General features: G+C 48.6%; 1 protein-coding gene across 5 annotated transcripts in view; it reads right to left on the reverse strand.

Annotated features, from left to right (window-relative positions):
• LARS2 (leucyl-tRNA synthetase 2, mitochondrial) overlaps window positions 1-22,099 on the reverse strand; it is a 108,192-nt gene that overhangs the window by 71,273 nt on the left and 14,820 nt on the right. For all 5 annotated transcript variants that reach the window (XM_082752647.1, XM_082752650.1, XM_082752648.1 and 2 more), the window contains exon 5: window positions 2,858-2,918. In XM_082752647.1, coding sequence (XP_082608773.1) covers window positions 2,858-2,918 — 61 coding nt within the window. The remainder of the gene's footprint in view (window positions 1-2,857; window positions 2,919-22,099) is intronic.

Here is a 22,099-nt window from a genome sequence, read left to right on the forward strand (position 1 = left end):
TAGTATTCAAGCCTACTCGAAACAAAGTACTTACAGAGCTTTTTTATGCATTTAATTACATTTTCAGTTTGCTTACATTTTCTGTTTAGCAGAATAATTTTCAAGTGTCTTTGTAACCTGGCTTTCTGAAATAATCTCATTAGCTTTTAATAATGCCGTGTTTGTTGTGCTTTACTGGTTAAGTAATTTCACCTACTGCTACGGCATACAAATCAAAATGAAAACGTATTTTTAAGACAGAGAACAATGAAAAATGGATTCATAAAAAGAAACTTCTATTAGCCAGGTGCACTGGGACTTGTTCATAATAATTTTACCAAACAATATAATTAAAACTAGTCTTCACATTCCTGAACAGGACCTCTGTGAACACCAACACAACTTCATAAGCAGTCAGCTTCCTCAGTACAGCTCCATGCACTAAGTATTCAAAAAATGCACTTTTCATTATCCTCCCCCCTTTTTTTTCCCTCTATTAATGTTCACAAAATGGCAAAACTTACTTAGGTTTTCTTCACATTTTCTAGGGTGGACATAGAGGATTCTTTGGCAGTTAATATAAAAGGCTAGCACCTTGCAAAGGCAATTCACCCCGCACTACAACAGAGACCTAAAGGTAGGAGAATGGGTTCCCTCCAGCACGTATTTGCTAGGTACAATGCTCTACCATGCTGAAACAACACCAATGTGATTAAATTAAAAACAGACTCCTGTTTTCTACAACTCTCTGTTAATTAGACTAACCCATACAAAAGGTGTTTTCCTATCATTTTTCATAGGAGTCACTAACACTAGTTGGTTTGTTTGCAACGTCACCGTATTTTGTAAGCCACTGATCTAGTGCCATACAAGTGTAGAATAATGATAAAAAAAAAATCCTTACCTCAAAGAGTTTGCTTTTAAGATAAGCACCTGCACAGCACAGGGCACTGCTGTGCAAAGATGCTTGAGTTAGCCCAGAAGCAATACAGCTGAGACAGTAAGATGCTCTGCTTAGCCCAATTAGCCTTGCAGAGAAGCAGGCTTTAGCAGCCTGGCAGATGCACTGCTGTAACTTAGCCGTTCAGTTTCCAAAGGTACTTCTTTCATCTAGCTCAAATATCTGTGTATTTAATGTAATAACGTTTTACAGATATATTTCAGGTAACATACATTTTTTGCATTGATTAAACATATCTCTATTTTTAATGGTTACTGTTTGGGTCTGTTTACTCTTCACTACTGCAGTTAATAAGGTAAGCTTTCTAGGTAAAATAGAACTTAAGTAATAAGTTAAGGATTGAAAACTCCAAAATTCATTGTGTTTCAAGGAACTCATTTCATCTGTTTTAAAAACTCACCTTTCAAAAGCATAGACTGTGTGCCTCTGGAGCTTTCTAAAATTATTTTAATTATACAACTGTTCAAATGAACTTAGTCATACAGTATTAAAGCCCTTTCCAAATATATTTAGAGACTTCTGAAAATTCTTTAACTAAAATACAGTTTACTAGAAAAGTGAAGGTAAGCCTTAAAGAACAGGCACAAGGATGACCAATTTCTTTTCCCTGCATATTTATACCTTCTGTCATGCTTTTCAGTACTGCCAGTTCTCCGTCTCTCTTCTTCAGAATATACAGGTTAACCAAAAGTCCATATTCACAGATAAATTTTGTCAGTTTTCTTAGGAGGCACTCTAGAACATTCAATTCTTGTGTGTTCCATAGTACTGACTGCACATACAATTTCCCTGTTTTGTGCTACTGCTGTACTACACATACAGAAAACCTGTGAAATACAAACATTTTAAATATAAGAAAATAGTTGTCAAGAATGTGTGCAGTGAATCTTCCACAGTGAACTTTTTATTTTCATAGCAACTTTTCAGCTATCAAGAAAACTAAAATCTAAAGAAGTGTGTTACTGAAAATCTTGCCACATATAAGAAATGACATAGTATATTTTTTAGATGCAAGGCACACAAATATACAACTTCACCTTCAAGATTAACAAAAACAGATGGCAGACCTCAGACTGAAAATTAATCCTTTTCCTTTTCAGACCTACAATACTGCTATAAAAATCCAAGATTAGCATCTCCATCAGTCTATTCAGAATCATATTAAAGTGATAAGTAACGATTATTACCAAGAATATGAAGTTAGTGACTGAGGTTGATTTACCAGTTAATGCAATAACTCCACAACTGTTTCAGAAATTAATTTCTTTCATTTTTATCTTGAAGATGAGATTAGGTTATGTCTGACTGTGTTGGTAAGGTTTTTAAGGTGAACATCTGATTCTCAAGCATTAGTATGTCAAACTAAATTTCTCATTTCCAAAGTGGTCAGAAGAATAACTATGAAAATGCAGACTTGTCCTTCAAATTTAGAGTAACATAACTAAACCAACATCTGTAGTTTTAAATCCTTGACTATATTATAAAAATATATACACTGAAAAAAAGCACTCCTCAATATATATATATATACCTTAACAGAAAAGTATGCTTATGCTGTTTCATAAATACCTGTTTAGACTATCACCTAAATTCTAACATAGAAAATTGCTACTTTGAAAGCACTGAAAAAACAGAGAAAAATCCAAGTGCAAAACTGAAATTACTTTAAAGAAAATAAAAAGATTCTCACAAACTTTGAGATTATCAGTAAATCAGAAGTGAAAGAAGTTCAGTAAGAAGCTTCAGAGAAGCTCTATTTACCACTTTTTAAAAGTGTAATTTTACAGTTTAACAACCTAAACTGGTGACTTTGAAAGACGTCTATGATGTCAGGTATAAAATGGGAAAATTCTGTGTTTTTCAACATTCCATCAGACAATAAAACAAGACAGCATCCTTTAAAAAAGAAAATCTTACCCTTTCCCATGTAAAAGACAGACCTAGTGCATCAAACTGTTTCCTCATGTGTTGAATATTACTGGAAAAAAAAAAAAAGAATATTCAATTAAAAATCTGTATCATGCAACTGCATTTAATATCAGGCGCCTATACAACTCTGACAAATCAACAGCATTAGTTAACCTCTAAACACTATTATATCACTCAGAGTCAAACACGATGAACCGTAAGAATACTCAAATAGTAATTTTAAAAATCCCTAGTGTATTCTGTTTCAATTTCAATGGCTGTGTATACAAGTAGACTGCACATGTTTGGATGCAGCTTTCAGATGTACCCAGTGACTCCTCTCTGTACAACATGCATTCTTTCTGGTATTTCTAAGAGTGCAGATCTCCAGTTAAAGCAGGAAAGGCTTGCCAGCATAATACCAGTACAGGTTAACAAGGAAATCCTCTTACAGAACCACAGCTTCCACTAGGAGAAACCACGCCTTCAGTACTACTGCTTACATTAAATTCCCATTCAAAATGGTACCACTTAAATAAGATAAAAATTCTATGGTATTTTCACAACGCTTCTGCCACTGCGTTGATTTTTGCTAACAAAGGGTTCTGTATGTTTCATTTAAGCAGCTCCACCTTTGTTGTTTTACCTAACTTTGAGAATACAGGGAGTAATAGTCAATTGGAGCTCATTTTCAAATCACCTCTTCAGAACTTTATGATGATCTGAAACTTGATCGTTCAGTCTTGAACCATGTAAGCTGAAATGCTTATGGTGTGCCCGTTTTTATAAGGGTGGCTGGCTCTGCTGCATGGATGACTAAAAGATGTCACTCGATCGCAGCTCCACATACGCTTCAGTCATCCCTGCTTCACAAACATTCAAGACAGGGACAATGGAGAAAACTGCAGACAGTAATTACTTCAGTGGTCAGAATTTAATCTGCCAGTACAATGAATCAACTAACTTCCTTTGCATCATCAAAAAAAAAAAGTTGGATATATAAATAATTTTCTTGTTTGGATGTTATTATAATCAGTCTGAATGATGATGTGCTTACTTGTCTCTGTTTGTTGTTATAATATTGTTTTTTAACTCTTGTAACTAGACAATCACTCTTTTCAGTACTAAGGGAATTTTAAAGGCAAAACGTTCTTCTGGTACAAAGTATCTACATGTAACTACAAACTGAACTTCTCTAAATGTAAGGAACAATACACAGCCATTTACAAGAAAACAGAAACATTTAACAGTACGAAAAGTAGCAGAAGAACATCAGCGCAGGCTGTGCTCTGCCACTGACTTTTTGACAAGACCCTGACAAACAGCCTGGATGAGGCAGGCTGAGCTGATACGGCACTTTACCATTGCACAGTCAATCTGCCCCCTATGCTCACTACTTTTCTGTTCAGCCAATTCAACTCACTCAGCTGGCAGAATGGCTTTCTTCTGAGTTAGCACACTGAGCACGTTCAACACAACGTCATGAGTGTCAAAGCTAGAACAATAGGTGAGGAGGGACGACATTGCAGTGAGAAGTGGAAAACACTGACCCGTCTGTAGTCAGCAAGTACATACAGCAGCTTAATTGACTCAAAACCACAAACTTTACTTGTTTATGTCTCATTTGTCATGTAAATATGGATCATGGTAATGGATCATGGTACTTTGGTGAAGGTTCCGTCAAGACAATAGTTAAAAATGAGGCATTTGTATATAACAGATATGTAGATTTTACACCTTGGCTGCAGAATATTTATTGAAGGAAGACAAATCATCAGTTTACTGACCATACTCTTTAAACAGAAAATAATCTCCTGTAATAAAAGCAGCATATTTATCCAAAGAAAGAAACTGCTAGGACATTTTTTCAGTGAGAATGCAGGCAATGTTATCACACCCTGAAGTTTTTAAATTCCTCTTAACTGCCCTCACATAGGTAATAACTGATGGCCCACAAGATGTTGTGCAGCCTTGGCTCTCACAAAATAAAACGTGTTTGGAGAGTTTTATTGTTTTTTGTTTGTTTGTTTGTTTGTTTGTTTTCTTTAATGGTAACTGGATCTCATGAATCTACTCAACCAAAATCAAGTAAGAAGGAAATGAAAAAAAACAACAAACAAAACAACAATCCAACCATAAATAACACAGACTATGCATGCAGTGCATTCTCGCTAAGTGAAGTAAGTTACCATCATATTGTAGCAGGAAAAGTACCAAGTGATCTTAACATGGGACCAGAAACATGCAAGAACTCATAAGAAATAGATTTGGCACAAAAGGAAATTGGTAACAATCAGTCCTAGTTATAGCTGGGATAATTTTCTTCCCAGTAGCTAGTATGGAGCTGGGGTCTGGTTTTCGGATGACGGTGATGCTGACAACACACCGACCTTTTAGTTGTCGCAGCGCCAAAGCCGTTCCAGCTGCCCACACCGCCCTGCCAGCCAGGAGGCTGCGGGTGCACCAGGAGCTGGGAGGGGACGCAGCCAGGACAGCTGGCCCAAACTGGCCAGAGCTATGTCCCATACCCTACGGGGTCGTGCTGAAGACTGGGACTGAGCAGGTTGGTCAGAGTGTGGCTGCCACCGCGCGGGGTCTGTCTGGGCATCATCACTCAGTGGGCAGCGAGCAATTGCATTGTGCATCACCGTGCATTCATCCTGGAGGAGAGAAGGCTCGGCGGGATCGTAGCAGTGTCTAGACATCCCCAAAGAGCAGATGCAAAGAAGACGGAGCCAGGCTCTGGTCAGCGGTGCCCAGCGGCCGTACAGCTCTAGGTGGCCCTGCTTCAGCAGGGGGCTTGGAGCAGATGACCTCCAGAGGTCCCTTCCATCCCCAGCTCTTCTGGGAGCTTCCTTCTGGGTAAAAAACAGGGCCCTTTTATAGCACTGACACCGAAGATGGCATAGGACACCACCACATAACCAATGAGGCGCTGCTCATTTCTATCTTCCACCTGAGACAGCCAAGAGGTTGCGGTGCTCCTGATGTTCTCTAAACAATCCTAGGTTTCTCATGCATATTCCCACTGTCCCTGGCCAATTTCCACCTTCCCAGGTGGAAAGTTGTTCCTCAGTTTCTTGTTGCGTCCTCATCAATGGTGGAACGCAAAAAGCGGTGTCACTTTCCAAGACTCCTTCTGGAGAATTAGGAAGTAGGTATTCTTTATGAACAACACTGGGTATGTGGGGGTAATTCCACCCAACACGTACAGCTAAGCAAGACAAGGAGTACTTATTTATGGGACGGGGATATCCATATTTATGCAGTTCACAAGAAAAGGCAGGATTTATGCTAATGGTTTTTTCAGAACTAATTATCATATTGTCCCTCCTGCTGTTGCAGGTCAGGTAACCTCTGGTGGTTGCACTTCGGGGCTTTCTGATGAAGGCTCATCGTCTTCTTCATCCTGTACTTCTGTCTGTTCTGTTTTGCACACACTCAGTCATTGTTTAACTGCTTCAGCACTCTTGGTCTTTTAGAAACTCAGCTAACTTCTTTAAATTCTGTTTTGGGCACCGTGTTCCTTCTTCAGCCTGGATTTTGTGGGTAGAGCTGAATCTTCTTATCACGTGAGGCCGATACAACAACCGAGCAAATTGAACTTTTGGGCTGCTCCTGTCCCCGACACCTTCCCATTCCCATGTTGACTTCCCATCCCCCAAATGACTTCTCACCCCCAAGTCTCACTCACGGACCCGCCACCCACAGCCATTCCCCATCAGGAGCAGACATCCCCAAACCAATTCATGGCGGGGACAGCAGGGGAGGGCTGTGTCCAGCCCCCTTCCCCCCCCCCCACCCCCCCTCTTGCTAAGCGATGCGGGAAGAAGTGCAGGCAGAGGCTGTGCAGGGTGGAAGAGTGGTAATTTATTCTTCCTGGGGGAATCGTGGCTGCCACCCCCAGCCCGTCCCCAGGTGAGGCCCGGCCGCCTGCTCAGGCGGGGGGCCCGGCCTGCCGGCCCGCGTGGTCCCCGTGTCCCGGCTCCTCCTGCCGCACCCTGTGCAGCCAGGATGTGTCCCCGACGTCGGCGTCCTGCGGGGAGCGTGGCAGTCTGCGCCCGACCTGCCCCGCGTGCCACGAGAAGCTTCTCTCAAGGCTGCGCTCCGTGGAGGGGCTGCGCGCCCTGCGCCGGGGCGAGACGCTGCGGGAGCGGTAGTTGGAGGGGCTCCTCTGCCCCTGCCCCCGCTGCTGCTGCTGCCGCCGCCCCAGCCGCGCGTTGCGCTGGAATCTTCCGCGGGGTCTTCGGGCCAGGCGCACGACTGCTGCGATGGGCCCGCGGCACATCGGGCAGGTGTTTCTTGCCTCCGCCCAGACGTGGATGCACTCCAGGCAAAAGGAGTGCCTGCAGGGGTCCACGCGAGCTGCGCTGGACAGCGGGCCCAGGCAGATGGGGCACATCTCGTCCCCGGGGGCCTCCTCGGGCTGCTCCTGCCGCCGGCTCATGGTTCCGGCAGCTTCCGCGACGTGGAACCGCTCGTCCTGTGGGGGAGGCTGCCCTGGTGCTGGGCGCTCAGCAGCAGCCCGGGGTCTTCAGCACCTCGATGTCTCGCGGGTCGCCGGCAGGACCTCAACACCTCGCGTGCCACCAGGAGGACTACTGCAGAGAGAAGCAGGAAGAAAATGTTGTATCAGCAAGCAGACATTCGCTTTCTAGGTTCAGCCAAGTTGTCTAGAGTACTGTAGCAGTAACTGTTCTGTGTATGGATTGCTAACATGGCTGTTAGAGCAGCAAATATGCTTATGATCGGTTATACTTGGCAAGACTACGCTGAGGACAGATGAGGCACATGGATGTCTGTAGATTGGAGAACATTACCGAAGGCCCTTGATGATGGCTTGCGTACAACAAGATTGGCTTCGCGAATGCCTCTAGCACCAGCTCCGCCTGTCTCTCTCTTTCCAGCTGTGAAGACTCAAGCTCTCGCCTACCACCAGCCGGACTGGCCGCAGGCACCCCGCGCAGGGCATTTATAGGCAGCCCCCTTCTGTGAGGCCATAGGTGACATCAGCAGGGTCTGGGGTGTCCTCACAGAAGGGGGCTGCCTATAAAAGCCCTGCGCGGGGCGCCTGTGGCCAGTCCGGCTGGTGGTAGGCGAGTGCTCGAGTCTCCACGGCTGGAAAGAGAGAGAGACAGGCGGAGCTATTGCTGTAGGCATACGCGAAGCCATTGTTGTTGCACGCGAGCCATCAAGGGCCTTCGGTAATGCTCTCACACCTATAGACATCCATGTACCTCATCTGGCCTAAGCCTAGTCTGTGTTTGCAATCCATATACACACTGCTGACAGCTACAGCACTCTAGACAACTTGGCAGAACCTAGAAAGCGAATGTCTGCTTGCTGATACAACATTTTCTCCCTGCTTCTCTCTGCAGTAGTCCTCCTGGTGGCACGTGAGGTGTCAAGTTCCTGCCGGCGACCCGCGAGACATTGAGGTGCTGAAGACCCTGGGCTGCTGCTGAGCGCCCAGCATCAGGGCAGCCTCCCCCACAGGACGACCGGTTCCACGTCGCGGAAGCTGCAGGAACCATGAGCTGGCGGCAGGAGCAGCCCGAGGAGGCCCCCGGGGACGAGATGTGCCCCATCTGCCTGGGCCCGCTGTCCAGCGCAGCTCGTGTGGACCCCTGCAGGCACTCCTTTTGCCTGGAGTGCATCCACGTCTGGGCGGAGGCAAGAAACACCTGCCCGATGTGCCGCGGGCCCATCGTAGCAGTGGTGCGCCTGGCCCGAAGACCCCGCGGAAGGTTCCAGCGGAATGCGCGGCTGGGGCGGCGGCAGCAGCAGCAGCGGGGGCAGGGGCAGAGGAGCCCCTCCATCTACCGCTCCCGCAGCGTCTCGCCCCGGCGCAGGGCGCGCAGCCCCTCCACGGAGCGCAGCCTTGAGAGAAGCTTCTCCTGGCACGCGGGGCAGGTCGGGCGCAGACTGCCACGCTCCCCGCAGGACGCCGACGTCGGGGACACATCCTGGCTGCACAGGGTGCGGCAGGAGGAGCCGGGACACGGGGACCACGCGGGCCGGCAGGCCGGGCCCCCCGCCTGAGCAGGCGGCCGGGCCTCACCTGGGGACGGGCTGGGGGTGGCAGCCACGATTCCCCCAGGAAGAATAAATTACCACTCTTCCACCCTGCACAGCCTCTGCCTGCACTTCTTCCTGCATCGGTTTTACTGGGGGGGTTGGGGGGGGGCTGAACACAGCCCTCTCCTGCTGCCCGCAATACAAATTGGTTTGGGGATGTCTGGTCCTGATGGGGAATGGCTGTGGGTGGCGGGTCCGCGAGTGAGACTTGGGGGTGAGAAGTCATTTGGGGGATGGGAAGTCAACATGGGAGTGGGAAGGTGTTGGGAACGGGAGCAGACACATGGTGACGTAGCCCGAGTGGAAAAAAGGCTGACAGCAAAAGTCTCCTAAAAGCCTGGCAGCAGAGAATGCCTGCCAGCTGCGGAACGGGGCCTGGCAACCTGCAGCATCCCTGGAAGGCGCTGCTGGCCTCCTGCAAGTGCAGCCTAAGAACCAGAGGCTGTCTCCAGGTGCCACCACCAAGGGCAAAAGCAGGGAACTACAAGAGCAATGGGCTGTCTGAGTGTACTGGGTCTGGCTGGAATGTTAACTTTCCCGGCAGCAGCCCATTCAGTGCCGTACTCTGTACTTGTAGCTGGAACAGCAGTGTTATCACACCAGTGTTGTGTCTACTGCTGAGCAGCAGTGGCACAGCATTGGGCCTTTCTCTAACCCTCCTAGGGGGTGGGCAAAAAAGTGAGGAGAGAAACATCACTAGGGCAGCTGACCTAAACCAATCAAAGGGATATTCCATACCATGTGGTGTCACACTCAGCAATAAAAGGTGGAAACAGGAAGAAGAGGGGGGGGGGGTGGGCTCTCGTTGAGAAGACGTCGGTCCTCCTCTCGAACACCGGCTGCGTGCGTTGAGGCCTTGCTTCAAGGACGTGGTCAATCATCGCTCATTTGTGGGAAGTAGAGAGTAATTTCTTTCCTCTGCACTTCCATATAGCTTTCATTTATTTTGTTTGTTTGTTTTCCTCCCTTTTTCCCCTTTCCCTTTTATTTTCCCCTTAGTTAAATTGTTTAGTTCATGGTAGTCTTTATTTAATTATTATAATTATTTCCCTTTAATTAAATTATCCTTATCTCAACCCGTGAGTTGTTCTTTGCTTTACTTCTCCCCCTCCTTATCTAAAGGAGGGGGAGTGAGAGAGCGGTTGTGGGGTTTAGCTGCCCAGCACGGTAAAACCACCACACTGAGAAGGAGGAACGGCTCTGGGAAGGGCGCCATTCCCAGAGACTAGGAAGCATCGGTGTCTATCGCTCGTCTCAGGTGAAACACAGAAATTAGCAGCAGCTTTTGGCTGCTCTAAGGAGGTGGTGTCCTCTGCTCTCTTCTGTCTCTCCTAACAGAAAAAGGACTCCTTCTCGACCCTAAATGGAGCGCCTCTCCCCCTCAGAACTTCCTGTGCTGCACAAATTGTTCTTGCCTACATGACATCCTAAATCCAGTGAACCTGTGCTGGGGATTCCCGGCTGACTCTGAACTCTGATGGGAGCCTCACGTCTTTGCAGTGACGCTTTGTTCTTGACTCCTTGGTGCCCACCTTCGGGCCCACTCCTGGGTTTGGTCTCTTCCAAGATGGCTTTTCTTTATTAGCCTGACACCTCTCTCCACGCTTGCCTGGAATCACAGAATATTGCCCAGTGGTGGTTTGTGGCCATGTGTGATAACGAGAACTTTTCAGCAAAGAAAGCCTCCGTGTATCGCAGCACCCTACCAACTCCCACTTGCCGTCTCCCCACACCCGCAGGCAGGGGGGCATCCCTGAAGGGCTCAACCCTTTGGAAGGTCACGGCATGAACTTTGTTGTTGTCAGAAGCGGGATTCTGTAAAATGTGCACTCCGGGATGCTTTTGAGCAGATGGTAGAAGAACACTGGGAGGTGCACGAGGCTGTCCTGGTTTCAGCTGGGACAGAGTTTGTTGTCTTCCCAGTAGCTGCTACGGAGCTGGGTTCTGGATTTCAGAAGAGCGTGATGCTGACAACACACTGCTCTTTTAGTTGTCGCAGAGCACTGCTTACACAGAGCCAAGGCCGTTCCAGCTGCCCACACCGCCCTGCCAGCCAGGAGGCTGCGGGTGCACTAGGAGCTGGGAGGGGACGCAGCCAGGACAGCTGGCCCAAACTGGCCAGAGCCATGTCCCATACCCTACGGGGTCGTGCTGAAGACTGGGACTGAGCAGGTTGGTCAGAGTGTGGCTGCCACCGCGCGGGGTCTGTCTGGGCATCATCACTCAGTGGGCAGCGAGCAATTGCATTGTGCATCACCGTGCATTCATCCTGGAGGAGAGAAGGCTCGGCGGGATCGTAGCAGTGTCTGGACATCCCCAAAGAGCAGATGCAAAGAAAACGGAGCCAGGCTCTGGTCAGCGGTGCCCAGCGGCCGTACAGCTCTAGGTGGCCCTGCTTTGGCAGGGGGTTGGAGCAGATTACCTCCAGAGGTCCCTTCCATCCCCAGCCCTTCTGGGAGCTTCCTTCTGGGTAAAAAACAGGGCCCTTTTATACCACTTGTAATACACAATAAATGCTTGTTCATTGCCTTTTGTATTATAAAAACAAGGAGTTCCGTTTGAGGAGCGGGAGTTGCAAAAGCTCCCTGCTGAAGTAAGGAGCTGTATCATACTTGGCTAGACACTATGAAAATTCTTTTGCTTAATGTAACAAAAAAGAGAACCCCCTCCCCTTCTCTCCTTCTGCATCTCAGTTGCCTCTTTTCTTCAAAGACCCTGCTGCAAAGCTCGTGGAACCATCTCCTGATAAGTTGCTCAACTAGTGTATCAACATCCTGCCTTCCTGTCTCACGCTGGGCCAACATGACCAAATAAAAAAAGAAGTTGAACCACAACGCCGAGGAAGACTACGGCCTTCATCTTCACGACCACCAGAGGGACAGAGACGACCCCCTAGCAACAGTGCGCGCAGTCGCAGAATATACCAGGATGTGCTGCGTAATCCCGGAATTACCAAGATATAAAAAGGGAGCCTGGCGGGGGTGAGGTGCGCGCCGCTGGCGGAGCCGAGACTCCCCGGCCGCCCAGCGCTGTTTTGCTTGCTGTTGCTTACTCAATAAATTCCTTTCTATTATTAATGCAATGCTCTCTGAAAATTAATTAAGGGGGCAACTTATAACAAATTTGGTGCCATGACTCGGATGAAGGCAATCTGATTGAAAGACCTTCGGAGGGGGTGCCCCGCTGATTTCATCGGCCTTTGCTAGGACTACTTTCATTCAAATCCTTCACCAACGAACCCTAAATTCGGCAGCAAGCAAATAAAGCCGGCAACCCCTAGTAATCTTTGTGCACGAAGACCGAACGAAGACTCAGGAGTGAGTAAGTATAGGCCAGTGATCCGTTCGGTTGGGGTTGGGTATCCTGGAGCGTGTCGCTGTGAGACGTCCAGCAGGACGAAGCGATTGTGGACCCCTCGGTAGTGCGGTTCCCACATCCCATGAGGGACTGGGCCACGAAAAGGGGGAAGCGATTTGTGTGTGTGTGTGTGAAGGTGCTCCGGAAGATGGGACAGAAGAAGAGTAAGCCTTCTGGTCCCATGGGTGGGGTAACGTCTGATGTTAGGTTACCCCGGGATTAATGATTAAAAATTGGGAGGATTCCCCTTTTAGGCGGGGAAGGAATAAAGTAAAAATGATATATTATTGTGTTGAAGTTTGGGGTGGTAAACAGATTCAAGGAGACCACCTTTACTGGCCCATATTTGGGTCCTTTGAAGATTGGGTTTGCCAGGCCTTAAATATTTATGTAAACTCAAAGGAACCTTTTAGTTTGGAAGAAAGTGAATATGCACATTTGTGGTTCAGCTCGGAAACTCGAGCCAATTTATACCCTCTAAAAGAAAAAGGAGGGGAGGGGAGGCGCAAGAAAAAACGAGAATTAGAGATCCCAGCCCCACAGCCTCCCTATATTCCACCACGTCCACCTGCAGCCCCTCCGACTCCCAGGCTTCCTAATCCGCAACCCCGGGGAGACTCTGATAGCGACTCTGACTCTAGCGTTCAGGGACCAGTGACTAGGAATATGTGGCCGTCCCCATTAACTCCGGGGACGTCCAAGATTTTAAGAAAGAGACAGGAGGAGGGTAAGCGAGCTTTAATGGCAACTGGCATAATGTTTGTAGCTGCTGAGGAATAATTCTAACTGGAATAATAACTGTACATTGTATATTGTATATATAAAAGCCCGGGCATTTTTGTTAAAGTGTTCTTTTATACATATGTTAATATGTAAATATGAAAATATAGGAACTGCCATTAAGGTGTATGTTTAAGGGAACAAAATTTGCCCAGGCATATTATCGGCTCATCAGGTTTAAATGTCCTCAGTGTAATTGTCTACAGGCAGTTAATTTACAGTGGTCTGATTTTACTTGTGTATCTGTATATTGTGGATTTTGGAGGGATTGGGATTGACTAGTAAAGAGCTTCTAGGAAAACGGTGAAATATTAACCACTGTAGATTACAATAGGAAAAGTTCAAAGCAAAGAAATCCCGAGGAAAAGCCCCCTAGGATGTATACTAACACATTGGAGGGATATAGTGGGGTGAGAGGGTACAGAGAGTAAAAGAACCCTTATCAAATATTGTAATCAATGGTGGCCACTTTATAAACTAGAGGATGGAGCGGAGTGGCCCCTAAATGGAACTACTAATTATAACACCATATTACAGTCAATGTTGTTTTTGTGGAAAGAAGGAAAACAGGATGAAATGTTGTATATTGATGTTGTTTCAGCATCTTGGAGGGAAAAGGTACGGAATTAAGCTGGCCCCTGACTGAGCCTTTGATGTCGGCATTAGAAAAGTAAAGGCTAGAGAAAGATAAAGGAAGTGTTAAAAGGTTTGTTGAAAGTGTTAAAGGTATTCAAAGTTGAATGAGCAGGGAAAGGTGATGTAGGCATTATCTAAGTAACCGTCTAGAAATTTTGGTATATTTGCATATTTGCTGTGGTGTTTGTTCAGTTTCCCAAGCATCGGGGAGGGGGAAACAGCCTGCTCCACCAGGGGCCTCTCCAGCGGCCGCAGGGGGCTTTGGCTCCAGCACCTGGAGCGCCTCCTGCCCCTCCTTCTGCACTGACTTTGGTGTCTGCGGGGGGGTTTCTCGCTCTCCCAACTGCTGTTGAGCAGCAGGTTTTTGTTTGTTTCTTTGTTTGTTTGTCTTCGTGGATGTGCTCTCACAGAGGCACGGGCTGTGTTGCTATGGCTTGGCTCTGGGCAGCAGTGGGCCCCTTTAGGGCCAGATGAAATTGTCCCTTATCTACCACGGGGAGGTTTCTGGGTTTGTTTGTTTGTTTGTTTCTTTGTTTTGTTTTTTTTTTGTTTTTTTCATGGGGGCTGCCACTGCAGTTTCCCACCCCCACACCCCTCACACCCCCCGAACCTTGCCATCAAACCCAATACACTGGAGCAGCTAAGTCATTTCTGACTTGTAAAGTATCAGGGATTAAATTAACTAATGAAACCCTAAATGTGATGGGGGTAGAAGGGACTGGGATATCAGTGCCACTTTTGGGGGATACCAAGCTGAGACTAGGGGATAAAATGATCACTGGGCAATTATTGTATGTATCCAAGGCAGAGACTAACTTGTTGGGAAGGGATTTGATGATTAAATTGGGCATTCAACTAGTAAATTGTTAGACTGGAATAACAGTGTTATTAATGGAGTGCTCTCTGGCCCTGAGAGCAAACATACATGTCTATTCATCTCTGACTGGAAAGACCCTGAAATGGGGGTGGAAGCAACAATATAGGTGGACAGTTTTACCTCAGGGGTTTACAGGGCCACCTATCTATTTGGGTAAATTCTAAAAAAGATTTTGGAGCAATTACAACCTCCCAAGGAGGTATTAATGTTACAAATATGTGGATCATTTTAAGGAAAATCGATACTCCCTGATGGGAGAGAAATGCTGAATAAAGTGATAATGAGCCAAATATTAACTGTTTTACATCAGAAGAGTCATTGGGAGGTGCAAGCAACGTGTGATGTTGTTCTAAGAAAGCATGTCTGTGTAGGAATACATACTTTAGGGAAGTACGCATGTAGAGGATGTACTACTATATGTCAAAGGGTAAATAAAAAGGTCTTCTGTAACCTATCTAGAGGGGGACGGGAGCCAGGGCTTTGACCTTTCCAAAGTATACAGGTAGACTTTACTGAGTTCCTTGTTTGTCCTAATTGACCACGTGACTGAATGGGTGTAAAGCTTTACTGCAAGGATTAAAGCAGGCCTTAGAGATTGAGTGGGATTTTCACAGCCCCTGGCACCCCTCCTCTTCTGGAAAGGTAGAGCGAATGAATGGTGAAATTAAGAAACAACTAACAAAACTTGTGCTGGAAACTAAGGCTTCTTGGGTAAAATGCTTACCCCTTGCACTGTTAAACATATGGACGCAGCCCAGAACTGATGTAGGAATTTCTCCTTTTGAAATGCTATATGGTATGCCCTATGACTTGGAATTGCCACTTAATCACCTTCAATTCTAATTAAGACTTGGAAAGAGACTTCTTTAACACCACGATGGGGAAGGCCCCTATCTTGTTTTGCTTACCACAGAAACGGCTATTCAAACTGCAGAGAAAGGATGGATGCATGCCAGCCGTGTGAAAGGACCAGTCCGGGAAGGTAGATGGGAGGCAGCTCCAGGCCCTGATGACTTGAAGCTGACACTAAGACAGACTTGATAAGTATTGTGTATTATCTGTGTATCGTGGGAAGGGGAGGAGGCCCTGTTTCGAAGGCTCCCTAGCAGGTTCCCCTGAAGAACACTGCTGCTGCCAAGAAGAACCAATACCTTGTAGTTCGCTGCAACCAAACTGACAAGCGAGGCAGAGAAGTGAAAACGGTGGGGGACTGAGGGGCCGACAATTTAGATGGGCTCTGACCACCTCCTACGATACATGGGAGTCAGTATCATCGTTTTGGTCAGCTATGGGTCTGCGCATCCCCACCAGCCTTTTAAATGGAGCTTGATCAGATGGAAGGATCAATTCATCATCCAGCAAACAACGACAGCGGGTGCTCCCAGTTTCCGCATCACATTACGTAACCTGGTGTCAGTGCAGCCATGCTTTAACCGATCAGGATTTTATTTCTGCCCAAGTTCTAACCCGGGAAAGGGGTACTGTAATTACCCGAACGTGTATTATTGTGCATACTGGGGGTGTGAAACCATTGCTACGGACTGGACACTTGGGGCTGGTCAGAATAAATTTTTACAAGTGGGATATGGGCCGCAAGGTTGTAACCGACAAGCAGATCCCCGTTACGGGTGACGAGGGCATGGTATAGGGTATACAGGAACCTTCCACGGAAATAAAGAAATTTGCAAGGTTATATATATATATATATATATATATAACAAACTCGGACGATACTAGTTGGGTACTAGGAAAAATGTGAGGTGTCAGATTTTATGAACATGGAACAGATAGGGGAGGACTCATACTAATAAAGAAGGAGGATGCTGATAGGCCCCAGGCAGTAGGACCAAATGAGGTATTGTCAGAAAATGTCCAGGGAATCCAGCCTGCGGAAAATACTACAGTGCCAACCCTCGGCAGCCCTCTGAGCTCAGGTAAAGCCGAGAATGATAACATAGCTGGGAATAACATAAGGGGGGGTCATGAATGCCAGTTACCAATTATTAAACAAAACAAACCCAAATGTAACAAAACACTGTTGATTATGCTTTAGTATAAGGCCTTCATATTATGATGCTATCGGGAATCCTGGGGAGCCCTCCCGCACAAACAAGAACAGCCCTCTACATTGCAGTTGGGGAAAAGACATAAGGGTAACACTAACACAAGTCACTGGAGGCGGTAGGTGTGTGGGCACGGTTCCTAGTGGGAAGTGTCACCTACGTAATATCATGGAGAATGGAAAACAATCAGCCAAGTGGCTAATCCCAGCCAACAACGCTAGGTGGGTTTGTTCATCAGTGGGCGTAACTCCTTGTCTATCACTAAAACTCTTTAATGCGTCTCGTGATTTTTGTATACAGGTGATAATTATACCAAGGATTCTATACCACCCTGAGGATTGTATGTATACCCAGCACACAGTGGCAAGTCATCATCTGGAAAGCTGGGAACCATTCACGGCTCTAACTTTGGCCACCCTAATAATCCTGGGAGGAGCTGGAGTGGGGACCAGGGTAGCCTCATTGGTTAAACAAAATCAAGAATTTACTTCCTTATGCATTGCTGTGGACGAGGACCTGACCCAAATTGAACAATCCATCTCGGCCCTGGAAAATCTATCAGGTCGCTTTCAGAGGTAGTGTTAAAAATCGTAGGGGATTAGATTTGGTATTTTTTACAACAGGGCGGGCTGTGTGCAGCCCTGAAAGAGGAATGCTGTGTGTATGCTGATCACACTGGAGAGGTAAGAGATACAATGGCAAGACCCAGGGAAGGGTTGAAAAAAAAAAAAAAAGGAAACGGGAGAATGAAGCCCAACAGAGCTGGTATGACTCTTGGTTTAATTATTCACCTTGGCTTACTACTTTATTATCAACAATAACAGGACCTTTGTTGTTCTTAATAATAGCACTAACTTTTGGACCATGTATTTTTAATAAATTGATTGCGATTGTAAAGGGACGTTTAGAAGCGGCACATTTAATGCTCATACGTGCCAAATACGAGCCAATATGTACCAACGAAGGAATCGAGGAAACATTAGTTCTTAGCAGCCAGGCATTGCAGAGATTCAATGAACAAAATGAGTAACTAAAAGAAAAAGGAGGGATTGTAATAGACAATAAATGTTTGTTCATTGCCTTTTGTATTATAAAAACAAGGAGTTCCGTTTGAGGAGCGGGAGTTGCAAAAGCTCCCTGCTGAAGTAAGGAGCTGTATCATACTTGGCTAGACACTATGAAAATTCTTTTGCTTAATGTAACAAAAAAGAGAACCCCCTCCCCTTCTCTCCTTCTGCATCTCAGTTGCCTCTTTTCTTCAAAGACCCTGCTGCAAAGCTCGTGGAACCATCTCCTGATAAGTTGCTCAACTAGTGTATCAACATCCTGCCTTCCTGTCTCACGCTGGGCCAACATGACCAAATAAAAAAAGAAGTTGAACCACAACGCCGAGGAAGACTACGGCCTTCATCTTCACGACCACCAGAGGGACAGAGACGACCCCCTAGCAACAGTGCGCGCAGTCGCAGAATATACCAGGATGTGCTGCGTAATCCCGGAATTACCAAGATATAAAAAGGGAGCCTGGCGGGGGTGAGGTGCGCGCCGCTGGCGGAGCCGAGACTCCCCAGCCACCCAGCGCTGTTTTGCTTGCTGTTGCTTACTCAATAAACTCCTTTCTATTATTAATGCAATGCTCTCTGAAAATTAATTAAGGGGGCAACTTATAACACCACTGACACAGAAGATGGCGTAGGATGCCACCACGTAACAAGTGAGGTACTGCTCAATTCTATCTTCCACCTGAGACAGCCAAGAGGTTGCGGTGCTCCTGATGTTCTCTAAACAATCCTAGGTTTCTCATGCATATTCCCACTGTCCCTGGCCAATTTCCACCTTCCCAGGTGGAAAGTTGTTCCTCAGTTTCTTGTTGCGTCCTCATCAATGGTGGAACGCAAAAAGCGGTGTCACTTTCCAAGACTCCTTCTGGAGAATTAGGAAGTAGGTATTCTTTATGAACAACACTAGGTATGCGGGGGATAATTCCACCCAACACGTACAGCTAAGCAAGACAAGGAGTACTTATTTATGGGACGGGGATATCCATATTTATGCAGTTCACAAGAAAAGGCAGGATTTATGCTAATGGTTTCTCAGAACTAATTATCATGTCGTCCCTCCTGCTCTTGCAGGTCAGGTAACCTCTGGTGGTTGCACTTTGGGGCTTTCTGATGAAGGCTCATCGTCTTCTTCATCTCATACTTCTCTCCTTTCTGTTTTGCGCATGCTCAGTCATTGTTTAACTGCTACAGCACTTTCAGTCTTTGAAAAACTCAGCTAACTTAAGTAAGTTCTACTTTGGGCACCATGTTCCTTCTTCAGCCTGGATTTTGTGCATAGAGCTGAATCTTCTTATCACGTGAGGCCGACACAACAACCGAGCAAATTGAACTTTTGGGCTGCTCCTGTCCCCGACACCTTCCCATTCCCATGTTGACTTCCCATCCCCCAAATGACTTCTCACCCCCAAGTCTCACTCGCAGAACCGCCACCCACAGCCATTCCCCATCAGGAGCAGACATCCCCAAACCAATTCATGGCGGGGACAGCAGGGAAGGGCTGTGTCCAGCCCCCTTCCCCCCCCCCCACCCCCCCTCTTGCTAAGCGATGCAGGAAGAAGTGCAGGCAGAGGCTGTGCAGGGTGGAAGAGTGGTAATTTATTCTTCCTGGGGGAATCGTGGCTGCCACCCCCAGCCCGTCCCCAGGTGAGGCCCGGCCGCCTGCTCAGGCGGGGGGCCCGGCCTGCCGGCCCGCGTGGTCCCCGTGTCCCGGCTCCTCCTGCCGCACCCTGTGCAGCCAGGATGTGTCCCCGACGTCGGCGTCCTGCGGGGAGCGTGGCAGTCTGCGCCCGACCTGCCCCGCGTGCCACGAGAAGCTTCTCTCAAGTCTGCGCTCCGTGGAGGGGCTGCGCGCCCTGCGCCGGGGCGAGACGCTGCGGGAGCGGTAGTTGGAGGGGCTCCTCTGCCCCTGCCCCCGCTGCTGCTGCTGCCGCCGCCCCAGCCGCGCGTTGCGCTGGAATCTTCCGCGGGGTCTTCGGGCCAGGCGCACAATGGCAACGATGGGCCCGCGGCACATCGGGCAGGTGTTTCTTGCCTCCGCCCAGACGTGGATGCACTCCAGGCAAAAGGAGTGCCTGCAGGGGTCCACACGAGCTGCGCTGGACAGCGGGCCCAGGCAGATGGGGCACATCTCGTCCCCGGGGGCCTCCTCGGGCTGCTCCTGCCGCCAGCTCATGGTTCCTGCAGCTTCCGCGACGTGGAACCGGTCGTCCTGTGGGGGAGGCTGCCCTGGTGCTGGGCGCTCAGCAGCTGCCCGGGGTCTTCAGCACCTCGATGTCTCGCGGGTCGCCGGCAGGACCTCAACAACTCACGTGCCACCAGGAGGACTACTGCAGAGAGAAGCAGGGAGAAAATGTTGTATCAGCAAGCAGACATTCGCTTTCTAGGTTCAGCCAAGTTGTCTAGAGTACTGTAGCAGTAACTGTTCTGTGTATGGATTGCTAACATGGCTGTTAGAGCAGCAAATATGCTTATGATCGGTTATACTTGGCAAGACTACGCTGAGGACAGATGAGGCACATGGATGTCTGTAGATTGGAGAACATTACCGAAGGCCCTTGATGATGGCTTGCGTACAACAAGATTGGCTTCGCGAATGCCTCTAGCACCAGCTCCGCCTGTCTCTCTCTTTCCAGCTGTGAAGACTCAAGCTCTCGCCTACCACCAGCCGGACTGGCCGCAGGCACCCCGCGCAGGGCATTTATAGGCAGCCCCCTTCTGTGAGGCCATAGGTGACATCAGCAGGGTCTGGGGTGTCCTCACAGAAGGGGGCTGCCTATAAAAGCCCTGCGCGGGGCGCCTGTGGCCAGTCCGGCTGGTGGTAGGCGAGTGCTCGAGTCTCCACGGCTGGAAAGAGAGAGAGACAGGCGGAGCTATTGCTGTAGGCATACGCGAAGCCATTGTTGTTGCACGCGAGCCATCAAGGGCCTTCGGTAATGCTCTCACACCTATAGACATCCATGTACCTCATCTGGCCTAAGCCTAGTCTGTGTTTGCAATCCATGCACACACTGCTGACAGCTACAGCACTCTAGACAACTTGGCAGAACCTAGAAAGCGAATGTCTGCTTGCTGATACAACATTTTCTTCCTGCTTCTCTCTGCAGTAGTCCTCCTGGTGGCACGTGAGGTGTCAAGTTCCTGCCGGCGACCCGCGAGACATTGAGGTGCTGAAGACCCTGGGCTGCTGCTGAGCGCCCAGCACCAGGGCAGCCTCCCCCACAGGACGACCGGTTCCACGTCGCGGAAGCTGCAGGAACCATGAGCCGGCGGCAGGAGCAGCCCGAGGATGCCCCCGGGGACGAGATGTGCCCCATCTGCCTGGGCCCGCTGTCCAGCGCAGCTCGCGTGGACCCCTGCAGGCACTCCTTTTGCCTGGAGTGCATCCACGTCTGGGCGGAGGCAAGAAACACCTGCCCGATGTGCCGCGGGCCCATCGTTGCCATTGTGCGCCTGGCCCGAAGACCCCGCGGAAGATTCCAGCGCAACGCGCGGCTGGGGCGGCGGCAGCAGCAGCAGCAGCGGGGGCAGGGGCAGAGGAGCCCCTCCAACTACCGCTCCCGCAGCGTCTCGCCCCGGCGCAGGGCGCGCAGCCCCTCCACGGAGCGCAGACTTGAGAGAAGCTTCTCGTGGCACGCGGGGCAGGTCGGGCGCAGACTGCCACGCTCCCCGCAGGACGCCGACGTCGGGGACACATCCTGGCTGCACAGGGTGCGGCAGGAGGAGCCGGGACACGGGGACCACGCGGGCCGGCAGGCCGGGCCCCCCGCCTGAGCAGGCGGCCGGGCCTCACCTGGGGACGGGCTGGGGGTGGCAGCCACGATTCCCCCAGGAAGAATAAATTACCACTCTTCCACCCTGCACAGCCTCTGCCTGCACTTCTTCCTGCATCGGTTTTACTGGGGGGGTTAGGGGGGGGCTGAACACAGCCCTCTCCTGCTGCCCGCAATACAAATTGGTTTGGGGATGTCTGCTCCTGATGGGGAATGGCTGTGGGTGGTGGGTCTGTGAGTGAGACTTGGGGGTGAGAAGTCATTTGGGGGATGGGAAGTCAACATGGGAGTGGGAAGGTGTCGGGGGCGGGAGCAGACACAAGGTGACCTGGCCTGCCTGCAAAAAAGGCTGACAGCAAAAGTCTCCGAAAAGCCTGGCAGCAGAGAATGCCTGCCAGCTGCGGAACCAGGCCTGGCATCCTGCAGCATCCCTGGAAGGTGCTACTGGCCTCCTGCAAGTGCAGCCTAAGGGTACCTTAGGGCACTTGGGCACACTGCGTGGCGTATAGCTGGGCATCAGTCACCAGCTGGTGAGCAGTGGCATTGTGCATCACTTGCTGTGTGCATTCTTTTTTTATTTATTTTTCTTTCCTTTTTATTTTTTTCTTACTAAACTGTCAGTATCTCAA

This window comes from Aythya marila (assembly GCF_965140915.1).
Source record: "Aythya marila genome assembly, chromosome: 2".
In the NCBI taxonomy this organism is placed as follows: Eukaryota; Metazoa; Chordata; class Aves; order Anseriformes; family Anatidae; genus Aythya; species Aythya marila.